The sequence below is a fragment of the Musca autumnalis genome, unplaced genomic scaffold, assembly GCF_047663935.1.
Source record: "Musca autumnalis isolate F117 unplaced genomic scaffold, ASM4766393v1 scaffold_5, whole genome shotgun sequence".
Lineage (NCBI taxonomy): Eukaryota > Metazoa > Arthropoda > Insecta > Diptera > Muscidae > Musca > Musca autumnalis.
The window spans coordinates 172,884,898-172,898,221 of NW_027412088.1; the positions used below are offsets into that span (position 1 = coordinate 172,884,898).

The window sequence follows — 13,324 nt, forward strand, 5'->3', positions numbered from 1 at the left end:
TTGCTCACAATAATACATTACTGTGAATTGCTTGTTTACATTTTGTATGTGATTTTATTCACAATAACGCATTTTGACAACTGGTATGAAGATCAGCTGTTTTTGGCCTTACACCTTATTATTCCACCATGGTTGATTGCTATTCTTTGTGTTATATTTTTGTAAGGTTTTGTTTGGTTTTTTCCAACAAATTCAACATAACCTCAAACAGAACCTGACAATTTATGTCCCTAACAAGTGATTAGCATTGCATTTAGAACCTCACAATAACTACTGTGATCAATAAACAAATACATTTATATGCCAACTTACATAAATTATGCCTTAAAGTACAATATTGTACAATTTCAAACTAACCTCAAAATAATTGTTTATGCATTTTTATGATTGGGCCCCAGTTTTAACAACAAAAACATTTACTTAATACCCATTCTATCAATTCTCAATAATTTCTAACAAATGTTTTGTTATTTAAACAGCACCAGCAGCAGCAACCAACAACAACAACTGCGCTCAGCCACAGCAATTGGCAACGTTATCACAACAAACCCCCTAATGCTAAACAGCAGCAACAACAACAACAGCATAAAAGTTATCAAAACAATAACAGCTGCGGCGGCGGCGGCGGCATCATCTCTCAAAATTGCCCAGAAATCACCGATTATAATCAACAGTATGAAAAAGATCTCAACACCTTCAACAATATCATCAGTCAACAGCAGCAGCAACAACAGCAGCAGCAACAACAGCAGCAGCAACAACAGCAGCAGCAACCTCCACATCAATACTACCACCAATTGCCATCAACAGCCCGTTCAAATTTTGTTAGCACGCAAAATTGGCAGCAACGAAACAACTATAGCAACAACAACAACGAATCATCTCAATTCCAACAACAATACTATGGCAACAACATCATCCCAACAGCAGCAGCAACAACAACAAATAATACAACAACACCAATTCAGCCAGTTACCCCACAATACTATAATAACTTCAACTAAACCAGGGGGAGTTATACAAAGGCATTCCACATTGGCCACGGCTGGAGGTGGTGGTAATGTCATAACAAACTCCTCCTGCTCTGCTTCTACATCCACCATAATTATTAAAAACGAAAATGATGCAGATGAGGAATTGTATAATCCAGGTCTAAACAATAATGCCTCCTTGTCCCAAATCATAACCACAGAGGAAATCATTAAAAAGTTCCGCATACCAAAGGGTATTGCCTTGACACCTAAATTTGCCCATGACATGTCTTCAACAACTGGCGGGATGATTAGAGGTGGAGCTAGTGATACTATTGAAATTGCCTCTGAAACCTCTCATCACATACCCACAACTCTGATATCCCCTCCGCTAACCTCAAATGATGAAGGTGATAATTCTTCAGCATTGGTGGAATATGTTGAAGAAATCTATGATGATGAAGAGGCTGAGGGTACGGTTGAAGAATTGGAGGAAATACAAGAATATCAAGAACAAGAAATGCTTGATGAAGACATGGAAGAAGAGATAGATGAAACCGGAGCAGCAGCTGGCGTAATAAGTGTTGTCCATGCAGAAGCAGCCACGGCAGAAGAAGAAGAATTAGATGATAATGGACAAATAATGCATGAAATTGAAGAACATGAACTCATAGAAGAAGTGGAATCATCAGATCATCAAGATTTGCTAATGTCTGGTGAACCTGATGATTTTATGGAAGCTCCGGCAAATCACTCAAGTAGAATATTTATAAGTTCTCCTGCGCCCAGTGCCACAATTTCCACCAACAATCAAACAAATACCCAAATAATACAAGCTGTACAACCAAATGGTACGGTAACATGTTTCCAATTGCCACCAAACACCATATTACTGCAATCGCCACAAGGAGCATTGTTGGCCACCACAGCGCCACATCCCACCAAGCCGGGACATCAACAAATTGTGGCCATACAAAGTTTAAGTACCCAAATAAATGCAGTATCTGTACAGCCACAACCTGCACCGGCAACCACCACCACAGTCATTTTGACTGCAGATGGTACTGCAATACCCCTGCCTGGTGGTGGTGGTAATCAAAATTCTAATACAAGCTCCCCCTCCAACAGTTTAAATCTTGCTCAAGCACACTCCTCCTCCTCGACACAAACAGCTGGTGGCAATGCCACAAATGAGACAGCAGCATTACTTAAGGCCCAACAACAAATATTGGCGTAGGGTTTACTAAATGGCGGCGGCCAATTTGCACGATTTTTTACAAATCCTCCCACGACAATATTGCCCACAACATATTTCTTTTAAAAATTTAACTCTTCTTTTCGCTTACCTTTCTTTTTCCCCTTTTTGGTAAATTTTTATTGAAAATTTGTTTGTTAAACCTTGCCACAAAAAAAACATAATTGATGGGAATTGAACCAGGAATTCTTCTTAATTATGTTTTTCCAATAACAACAATAATTTTTGATAAAAATTTGATCAAAAAACCCAAAAATTTCTGAAATATCCCCTCTTTCTCTCCCTCTCTCGTTTACTCCTATTAAAATAAAATCGTTCCATTTGGCCGCCTACAAAAACCACACAACAAAACGGGCTGTAGCTAAACCAAGTTAAATTGTACCATATATTGAAAGAAAACCAAATCAGTTAAACTGATTGTATTTTTTATTGTAAAAAAGTGAAACATACATACATATATACAAATAAGTAATTCTCAAAACAAAAAAAAACCCTTGGAAAAAAGTCTGAACCTCCAAAGTAAAAAACTTATGAAAATTGGTTCTTAACTAAGATGAATGATGCAACTCCCCATAATGTTGATGATAATGATGTTGTTAGGCATGATGCTGCAAGTTTTACTTCCCTTCAAAGTGTTCTAAAGTTTATGGCAAATTGAGGTTAGGTTAGAGTTATAAGGGGTCAGATAATGTTGTGGAAAATAAAATGGGTTTTTAAATGGTATTTCTTGCCGAATCTTGTGAAATGGCTTTGTCACATGAAAATTAAATCGTTGTAAACTTAGACTATGTTTACATTTACGAAATCCACTCGATTTCATCTGTCAATTCCTTTGTGTATACGTCAAATGAAAACTCATCTGAAATCGATTGGATTTCATTTGACGTTTGAGCAATGGAATTGACAGTTTAAATCGAGTGGATTTCGTAAATGTAAACATAGTATTATTTGCAAATTGAGGTTATGTATGAGGTTAGATCATTTTTTTTTCGAAAGTTATGCTTCGTTTACACTTACGAAATCCACTTGATTCAAACTGTCAATTCCATTGCTTAAACGTCAAACGAAATTCAATGGATTTCAGATGAGTTTTCATTTGACGTATACGCAAAGGAATTGACAGATGAAATATAGTGGATTTCGGAAATGTAAACCAAGCATTAAAGTGTTTTGACAAGATTTTATAGTCCAAACTAATTAAATTACATAGGCGTCTAATGATCATGCTACAAATATGTCCATTTCAAAACGTTCTAAAGTGCTATGCCAATTGAGGTTAGTTTCATTAAAGTGGGGTACTACTCATCTATTTCCGAATCGGGAAAAACGTTACCACTTTCATGGAAAATTAAGCAAAAGTAGTTAAAAAACTTTTTTTAATATTTTAATGAGCCAAAAAATGTGTTTCTCCCTAACCTCACGTTTTTTTTTTTTTTTTTTTTTTTTGAGATTGTGTAAAATTTTTGTTAAAAAAATGTTTGCATACTTTACTAATGCTATATAATAAAAAAACCTTATTCCAAACCTTTTAATTGTATACAAAATGCAAATGAAGAAACTTTCACCTTAACCTCACTTTATAACATTTTTTTGGAATTTACACAGAAAATAGTTTAAAATGAATTGGATTATAATTTATTACAAGAAATTATACACATTACCATTTGACCCCTTTAAAGCCTTTAAAAAGTTTCTGAAAACTGAAAAAAAATTTTTTTTCAAACTAACCTCACTTTTTGAAATTTTTAGAAATTACAAGGTAAATGGTTGAAAAATTAATTGACTTCTAAATTTTGGAATTCTTGTGGTTATATTGTTACAAAAAATCGTATTCCAAGCCTTAAAATTTGCATACAAATTGCAAAAGAAATTTTCACATTAACCCAATTTTTTTTAATTTTTGGAATTTTTGCTCAGAAAATAGTTTGAAAATTACTTGGCTTCTAAATTGTGACAAGAAATTATATAAGCTACCATTAGAAGCATTCAAGCCTTCAAAATGGTTTTGTAAAACTAGAAAAAAAATACGTTTCAACTTAACCCCACTTTTTTAAAATTTTTTTTAAATTGTTGTGGAAAATAGCTTGACCTTGAAATTGTGACAAGGAATTATAAAAGTTATCTTTCGAAGTCTTCAAAACAGTTTGTAAAACTGAAAAAAATATTTTTCACAACATAACCTCACTTTTTTGAAAAATTCAGAAATAGCACAGTAAATGTTTAAACATTTTTTTTAATTCTAAATTTTGGCATGGAAATTTGTGTTGAGAAAATATACAATTTTCCCTTAAAAGCCTTCAAAATGTTTTGTAAAACTAAAAAAGAATATTTTTCTCACCTTAACCTCACTTTTTTAGCATTTTGAAAGTTTAAACAGAAAACAGTTAAGAAATTATTTGGCTTCTAAATTGTGACAAGAAATTATATAAGCTATCATTAAAAGCATTCAAGCCTTTAAAATGGTTTGTAAAACTAGAAAAAAAAATTCGTTTCACCTTAACCCCACTTTTTAAATTTTTTTTGAATTATTTTGGAAAAATTGCTTGACCTTGAAATTGTGACATGGAATTATAAAACTTATCTTTCGAAGTCTTCAAAACAATTTGTAAAACTAAAAAAAAATATTTTTCACAACTTAACCTCACTTTTTTAAAAATTCGGAAATAGCACAGCAAGTGTTTGAAAAATTTTTTGACTTCTAAAATTTGGCAGGGAAATTTGTAATAAGAAAATATACAATTCTCCCTTAAAAGCCTTCAAAATGTTTTGTAAAACTTAAAAAGAATATTTTTTCACCTTAACCACACTTTTTTACCATTTTGAAAGTTTGCACAGAAAACTGATAAGAAATTATTTGGCTTTTAAATTATGACAACCAATTATAGAAATTTTCATTCGAAGCCTTTAAAACGTTTTCTTAAAATTGAAAAACTAAATTTCCACTTAACCTCACTTTTTGAAATTTTTAGAAATTACAAGGAAAATGTTGGAAAAATTGATTGACTTATAAATCTTGGCAAGAAATTATACAAATAACCATTCGAAGCCTTAAAAACGTTTTCTTAAAATTGAAAAACTAACTTTGCACTTAACCTCACTTTTTGAAATTTCTAGAAATTACAAAGAAATTGTGGGAAAATTACTTGACTTCAAAATCATGGCAAGAAGTTATACAAATAACCATTCGAAGCCTTTAAGAAAGCCTTTGTAAAACTAAACAAAATATCGTTCACCTTAACCTCACTTGTTGAAATTTTTAAAAATTTCAAGGAAAATGGTTTTTTTGACCTGTAAATTGTGTCAAGAAATTTTTTAAATTTCCATTTAGAGCCTTTAACACGTTTTGTAAAACTGAAAAAAATATTTGACAAAAAAATATGTTTGGAAATTTTTGAAATTACACGGGAAATGGTGGAAAAATTGTTTTACTTCTAGATTTTGCCATGAAAATTGTCAAATTCTTGTACCCAGCCCCTAAAACATTTTAAATAATGAAAATATTTTTTAAACCTAACCTCACTTTTATTACATTTTGGTGATTATACATTTAATGGTCTTTAAAATGGATATAAGGTATTCCAACCTTATAGTACGTTTACATTAAAGTTTTTTTTTTGCCGGGTTAACCCGCTTCATGAGGATTTATTTGACGTTTGTGCTATGGAATTGACATTTGAAACCCAAACCCACTGGGTTAAGCTGGTTAAATGTAAATGTGGTGGTATTACAAAAACATTGAACAAATACCGAAATTCCAACTTAATAACTTAACAATTCCTTTAAATTCCATTAACATCATGAGCCATAACCTAAAATTTCAATTTTGTTGAAGATGAACAGCACATAACCTCACATTTGGGCAACGACATTATTGCGCCCAAAAATTTCTGCTGTAGCACCCGCCTATAACAAGTAATAAGAAAATAAGATAATGTTGGTGTTATATCCTCCCTCCCCTTCTCCCACAGTATAGTGTGTTATATAAACAAAACAAACCAAATTAGTTTAAAGAAAAAGTTTGTTCAATTACAACAAAACAAACTATTGTTTCTATTTTGTAAAACAAAATGATCTTCATAACCAAAAGGAAAGAGTATAAACAGCAAAAACAAAACAAAAATAATAAAGGCAAGCCTTAATGTTTCAAAATTATTCACAATCCAATACTTGTTTTAGTTTCCCAAAAAAAAGGCTTGTCCATTAGCATAATAATATAAGCTGTATAGTTATTAAACAAAAAAATCAACAAAATCATTGATGTTGTTTTTCTCTTTATCCTGTATTTTCTCTTTATCTGTATAAACATTTTTTGAATATAACAAAAACACTATTTTTATATAATTTATATTAAAAAACAAGATTATGTTAAATTTTTAAAATATTTTTTAGTTAGACTCCAAATTTACCGATAAGCAAATCAAACAAACCAACATCCCTACCCGCATCCCTTATTAGACCCTAAGGATATAATTTTCCCATCAAAAAAACAAACAACCATCCACAATACTACCTAGAAGATATTTTTAAATATTTAATTTTAGTTATATAATTTAGTTTTTAACTTTTATTTAGCATTACAAGCAAAACAAACAAACCAACCCCCACATATTTAGTAATTAATAAAAATATATTTTTCTTTTTGTTTCTTCTTTATAACAAAAAAAAAATAATTCGTTATCTGTAGGCCATACCTTATTATGTTATATAAAACATATTCTCTTTGCTTACTAAGGCCCTATAATTCCCTCTCTTTTTTGTTTTCTTTTCGTTTTTAATTTTTGTAACATATTACCAATTTTTTTTTTTTGTTTCACTTTTATTTATTTTTAAATGTTTTCTCTTCCCCCTCCTTTATATTATTGCCTCTTTATTATTATAAATAACGAAAAACATCATATTTTATTGCAAAATATATAAAAATTAACAAAAAGAAAACTAAAAACATCTTTACTACTTATAATATTTAACTAAGTTATTGAAAAGTAAAACAAAACAAAAAAAACTATATACATAAAAATACCTATTATATAAACAAAAAACAAAAAGATCTATTATTACATACATACACCTAGTATATATCATATTTTACATTATGATATAGTTTTATTTTTGGAACATAAAAAATACGATTATTATTATTATTTGAAGACAAAAATTAAATAAGAAAACCCCCTCTTAAAAAAGATTTACCATTTAATTATAAATAAAAAACAAACAAATATTTTAATTATAAGAGCAAAACAAACAAACCAACAACAAGCAACGTATTTCATAAATGAAATTAAAAATAAAGAAAAAAATTAAAAAAAAAACCAATGTGTGTTTTATTGTTATTCTTTGGTCTATTTCTAGAAGACCACAAGGACATCTGCTAAACTGGTTCTGGACGACCACTTGGTATGCTCATAAAAAGTTATTATATAAACAGAAAACGTTAGGCGTTTTGATAAGACACCACCAAGTCCTCTAACAGAAAAGAAAAATATGTAATATTTTTTTTTTCAACTTAACCTCAATTTTTGAATTTTTTTGAAATTATACAGAAAATGGTGGAAAACTTGTTTGACTTCTAAATTAAGGCAACAAATTATACAAATTCCCACTAAAAGTCTTTAGAACGTTTTACTTACTTACTTAGCTGGCCTTTTACAGAACATTTGTTCCATAAGCCGAACTAAGAAAAAATCTCCAATCCTCTCTGTTTGCTGCTGTATTTTCCCAATCTGGGATATGTAGCTTACTGATATCTCGTTTCACTTGTTCGCTCCAACGAAGCTTTGGCCTTCCAGATCTGCGAGAACCTCCATGCGGCCCGTATTTATACGCCTTTTTAGCGGGTTCATCATCACTCATTCTTATAACATGGCCTAGCCATCGCAATCGTTGTATCTCGATTTGTTCAACTACATTGATGTCATTGTATAGTTGGTACAGCTCGTTGTTCATACGACGCCGATATTCGCCGTCAACACAGATTGGCCCGTAGATCTTTCGAAGAATTTTTCTCTCGAACACACCAAGCACTGCCTTATCTGCTTGAGCAAGTTCCCATGCTTCGGAACCATACATTAGCACGGGTAGTATCAGTGTTTTGTAAAGTTTTACTTTTGTTTGACGAGAGGTGGCTTTATTCCTAAACTGCTTACTCAGCCCAAAGTAGCATCTGTTTGCCAACACTATTCTTCTTCGTATTTCACAACTGATGTTATTTGATGTGTTTATGGCGGTGTCGAGGTAGACGAAGTCCTTTAATACCTCAAAATTGTAGGTACCAATATTCACAAATGGTGCGGGGTTTGTGGTAATATTACGCGTCGATACCATCAACTTGGTTTTTTCGCCGTTTACTGCCAGACCTACTTTGGCAGATTCTCTTTCGACTATTGTAAAGGTGTCAGTTACTTCCTTTACCGATCGACCCATGATGTCAATGTCGTCGGCATAAGCCAGTAACATATGGCTGTTCGTGTATATCGTTCCATTTCTTTTGACCTTCCAGCAGGATGTTGAAGAGATCACACGAAAGGCTGTCTCCTTGTCTGAAACCTTTTTTGGTACCAAGCTCTTCGGAGTGGTTCTTTCCTATTTTAACTGAGGACCTCGTGTCAGTTAAAGTCATTTTACAAAGCCGGATGAGCTTTGCGGGGATACCAAATTCAGACATGGCTTGGAATACCTTTGAACGCAGCGGGCTGTCGAAGGCTGCTTTATAATCGACACAAAGGTGGTAGGTGTCGATTTGCATCTCTTGGGTCTTCTCCAGGATTTGTCTCAAGGTAAATATCTGGTCAATGGTGGTTTTGCCAGGTCTAAAGCCGCACTGATAGGGTCCAATAATTTCATTGACCATAGGCTTTAGTCTCTCACACAATATGCCAGATACTATCTTATATGCAATAGGGAGCAGACTTATGCCCCTGTAATTGGAGCACACAGTCTTATCTCCCTTCTTGTGGACGGGGCACAGGATACCCAGGTTCCAATCGTTGGGTACTCGTTCTTTCTGCCAGATGGTGCTAACTAGCTGATGAATACACCTTATCAGCGTGTCGCCTCGGGTTTTGAACAGCTCGGCTGGTAAGCCATCGGCCCCTGCCGCCTTATTATTCTTCAGCCGATTTATTGCTGTCCTTACCTCATCTTGGCTGGGCGGTATACATTCAATACCATCTTCTGGGATTGGGACTGTGGTATCTTCGCCGTCTTCGCTGCTATTGAATACCAACAGATTTGAAAAATGTTCTTTCCATATCCTGAGTACACTATCTGTATCAGTTACCAAATTACCTTGCTGGTCTCTACAGGAGGATGTGCCTGTACCAAAGCCATCAGTTTGATGCTTGACTCTTTGGTAGAATTTTCGGACTTCATTCTGGCTCCTGTACATCTCGATTTTTTCACACTCCCGCTTTTCCATCTCTCTCTTTTTCCTGCGGAAAAGACGTTTCTCCTCTCTCCTTTTCTCCCTGTATCTCTCTCGTGCGCTACGCGTTGCTACGGATTGCAAAGTAGCCCTCCCTATATGCCGCATTTTTCTCTTCGGTGGCAGCACGACACTCCTGATCATACCATGGATTCCTTGGTGGAGGTCTCTGGTATCCAAGTATAGATTTTGCGGCTGTTTGCATGGAGTGGGCAATGCTTTGCCATTGCGCTGATATGTTTTCGGGATGAGGAGTGCTTTGATTAAGCAGGAGATCTTTGAAATTCCGTATTTGTTGAAATACATGCAGCTGTTCTGTTTACGGGAAGAAGAAGAAGAAAAAATAATTTGCCGCGCTGTGCTGTTGTTACAAAAGCTGTTTTTATACTAAACGAATTGTAGCTGGTAATTAATTGAGAAGTGCTGTTTGCTTCCTATGTTGGTGTGGGTTTGTTTACAAGCAACTGGATTTTGTTTGGAGTAATTGGAGACCAGCTGCAGTGTTTTTTCTTCAACATTGCATTGTTGTTGTTGATCCTCAATATAATTTCTGGCGCTTGTGTCTGTGTCACCATCGACGTTAAAAGTATCTGGAGCTTTTTGTTTATTTTGTTCTATTAATCATGCCATCTACAACCAAAACATATACATGCCCTACTTGTAGCTGTATTGTCAAAAGTAACCAGAACAGTATCGGATGTTGTACATGTGGATTTTATTTTCATATTAACTGTGTCAATGTGACAAAGGAACAGCATAGCTTCTTGTACAAAAACAGAAAGAACAAGATGTTCTTGTTTAAATGCCCGACATGTATAAAAAAGGTTTCTGATGATAATGCCAGTAGCAATGCCTCCTCTGTGGCCAGTGAGAATGTTGACTGTGAAGTAGTTGGTACGCAGGTCATTGAGAAAATGGAAAAAGAGTTTGAAGCCTATAAATTATGTCTAGAGAAGCAGTTTGAAAACTTTATGGTTAAAATCAAAGAAGTTGTGAAAACTATACGGTCGGAGGTTGATAATAAGATTCATCAAATGGAGCAGTCAGTGCAGCGCTGTCATGCTTCTATTAAGCTTATTGAGCAAGCTAAGCAAGAGTCTGCTATTGAGAGCGATGTTCTTACGAGGCGCCTCAATAGGTCAAATATAATCGTCAGTGGTTTGCCTGATGGCATTAAAACATTAAGAGACCCAATAATAAGAATAGGAGCATTGTGTGGTGTTGATGTGCAGCCGTCTGACATTAATCATTGCTGCTATATCTCAAAGGGCAATTCCGTACTTGTGAAGTTTAATTCTGTCCTTCTCAGAGACACCCTCATGGCTAAGTACCAAATGCGTCGTAATTCGCTCCTGCTTGCTGATATTACTGGTGTATATGTGAGAAGTAGAGTATACTTGAATGACCATCATAATCGTGCAGCCGCCAAGTTAATGTATCTGTGTCGCAAGTTGTGGCGAAGCAATAAGATACGTAAATTTAAATTGAGAAGTGAGGATAGTCCTAAGGCTCTTGTTTTACTCCCAGATGGTCGGGAGGATGAATTTGACATTAATCGGTGCCTTAGTGTTTTGAATGGCGAGGGTGTTGATGCTTCTTCTGGTAATTCCGGAAGTTTTGACGGTCAGTCGTAAGCGGAATTATTCTAGTAGTGTAATTGTTTATTTGTTTTATATTTTTTTCCTTATTGCAATTCTATTTTGTTCATTAATTTTTATTCTTGATTTCTCGATTGTGATATATTATGAACTTTGCCACCAATTTAGGTGATGTTATCAGTGACAATAGTTTTTTGTCGAATCAGCTATGCAATTTTAGAAACAATCTCAATGTAGGTCATGTTAATATTAGAAGCTATAACTTATGCAAGAATACTTTTAAAATCCATGAATTAAGGAACATTTTAGAGGGGAATAATTTAAGCATTTTTGGTGTGACAGAGTCTTGGTTAAAGCCAACAGTTTCTAATGAAGCAATACAAATACCGAGTTATATTTGTTACAGGAGTGATCGTCCTGAGTGTAGAGGAGGTGGGGTTGTTTTATACCTTGCGCATGACATGAGACATAAACTTATTTGTAGGGGGAGTTCTTATGGTGTTGTCGAATACATTTTTTGTGAGGTAATTGTAAATGATATTGTGTTTCTTATTGGTGTAGTTTATTTACCACATGGTGATATTGTGGCCATGGAGTATGAAATATCTGACTTGGTGGTCAAGTACTCTAATGTTATTATTATGGGTGACTTTAATAATAACATGTTTGACCTGTCCCGGAGTTTAATAGTAAGAGAAGTTTGTAATCGTTTGAATTTGTCTGTTGTGCACAATTCAATGCCAACGCGTGTTGATGTTGCGCATGCTTCCACCTCTTTGTTGGATTCTTTTTTTGTTTCGTGTTCGAGTTTGTTAGCATGCTCGAATCAATTTTCGTGTCCTGGAATTTCTGACCACTCGTTTTTATTTGTTTCTTTTAATGTACCTAGGTATTGTTCTCGTAAATTTTATGAGTATGCAGACTATAGTTCTGTTGACCCTGCAGCTCTTTCTGAGGCCTTTGGTTTGTGCAGCTTTGATGAAATATATGCACTGACGGATGTTGATTCTCAGGTCAATATTCTAAATTATGGTCTTCAATGTTTGCAAAGTGTTGTCCCTATTAGAAGAAAATATTGTAAAATTAATAATTTTGACTGGTTTAAATCTCCAGATATCCGATATCACCTTTCACTTAGGGATGTTGCATATAGCCAATACCTTCGTGATAAAAATATCGAAAATTGGAATATATTTTGTCGTTGTAGAAATCGAGCTAAGAAAATCATAAGGAGGCTGAAATTTATTGCACATAAGGATATATTTGCAAATAAAACCACAAAGGAAGTGTGGTCCATATTAAGTAAGAATGGTTTGAGTGATTCGGAGAGTGAAGTTGAGGGTGTGGATGTTGAGAGATTGAATGCGGATTTTGTTTCTAACCAGTCTATGGATATCTTTGATGTTTCTTGTATTCCTGTGGATGCTTATGGTGGTTTTTCGTTTCGTTGCATTGATTGTGCTGAATTGGAACTAGCTTTTAATAAAATAAAGTCGAAAGCTGTAGGTTATGATGGCTTTCAGCTTAAGTTTCTTAAGCTTGTGTTTCCCGTTGTTGGTCAATTTTTGTTACATGTTGTCAATACAATGTTAACAGTGTCTGTTTTTCCAGAGGTGTGGAAAATAGCCAAGATAGTGCCTATTCACAAAAGTGGCGATACTGGTGAATACAGGCCTATATCAATAATGCCAATTCTTTCAAAAATGGTTGAATATATTATGAAAGATCAAATGCTTGGCTTCATTAATCAGAATTCGTAGTTACATGAGAGTCAACATGGATTTAGGAGTAATCGTAGCACGACATCACTTCTTGTTGGTTTGACTGACAATATAAGGAATACAGTTAGTGCTGGAGGGTGTTGTGTTTTACTGTCACTGGATTTGGAAAAGGCCTTTGACAAACTAAATCATGCCAAATTGGTTAGCAAACTGCATAGTTTGTATAACTTTTCGTCCTCGGCTTGCAAGTTAATTTTTTCTTATTTGTTCAATAGACGTCAGTACGTCTGTTGTAAAAATAATGTTTCTCGTATGCTTCCGAGTAGTGGTGTTCCTCAGGGGTCTGTTCTTGGCCC

General features: G+C 34.2%; 1 protein-coding gene across 1 annotated transcript in view; it reads left to right on the forward strand.

Annotated features, from left to right (window-relative positions):
* LOC141406814 (uncharacterized) overlaps positions 1 to 4,233 on the forward strand; it is a 108,382-nt gene extending 104,149 nt beyond the window's left edge. Inside the window, exons 10-11 of the mRNA XM_073992863.1 lie at positions 480 to 2,919; positions 3,011 to 4,233. Of these exons, the coding sequence (XP_073848964.1) occupies positions 480 to 2,208 (1,729 nt within the window). The 3' untranslated portion in view covers positions 2,209 to 2,919; positions 3,011 to 4,233. The remainder of the gene's footprint in view (positions 1 to 479; positions 2,920 to 3,010) is intronic.
* The last annotated feature ends 9,091 nt before the right edge of the window (positions 4,234 to 13,324 follow it).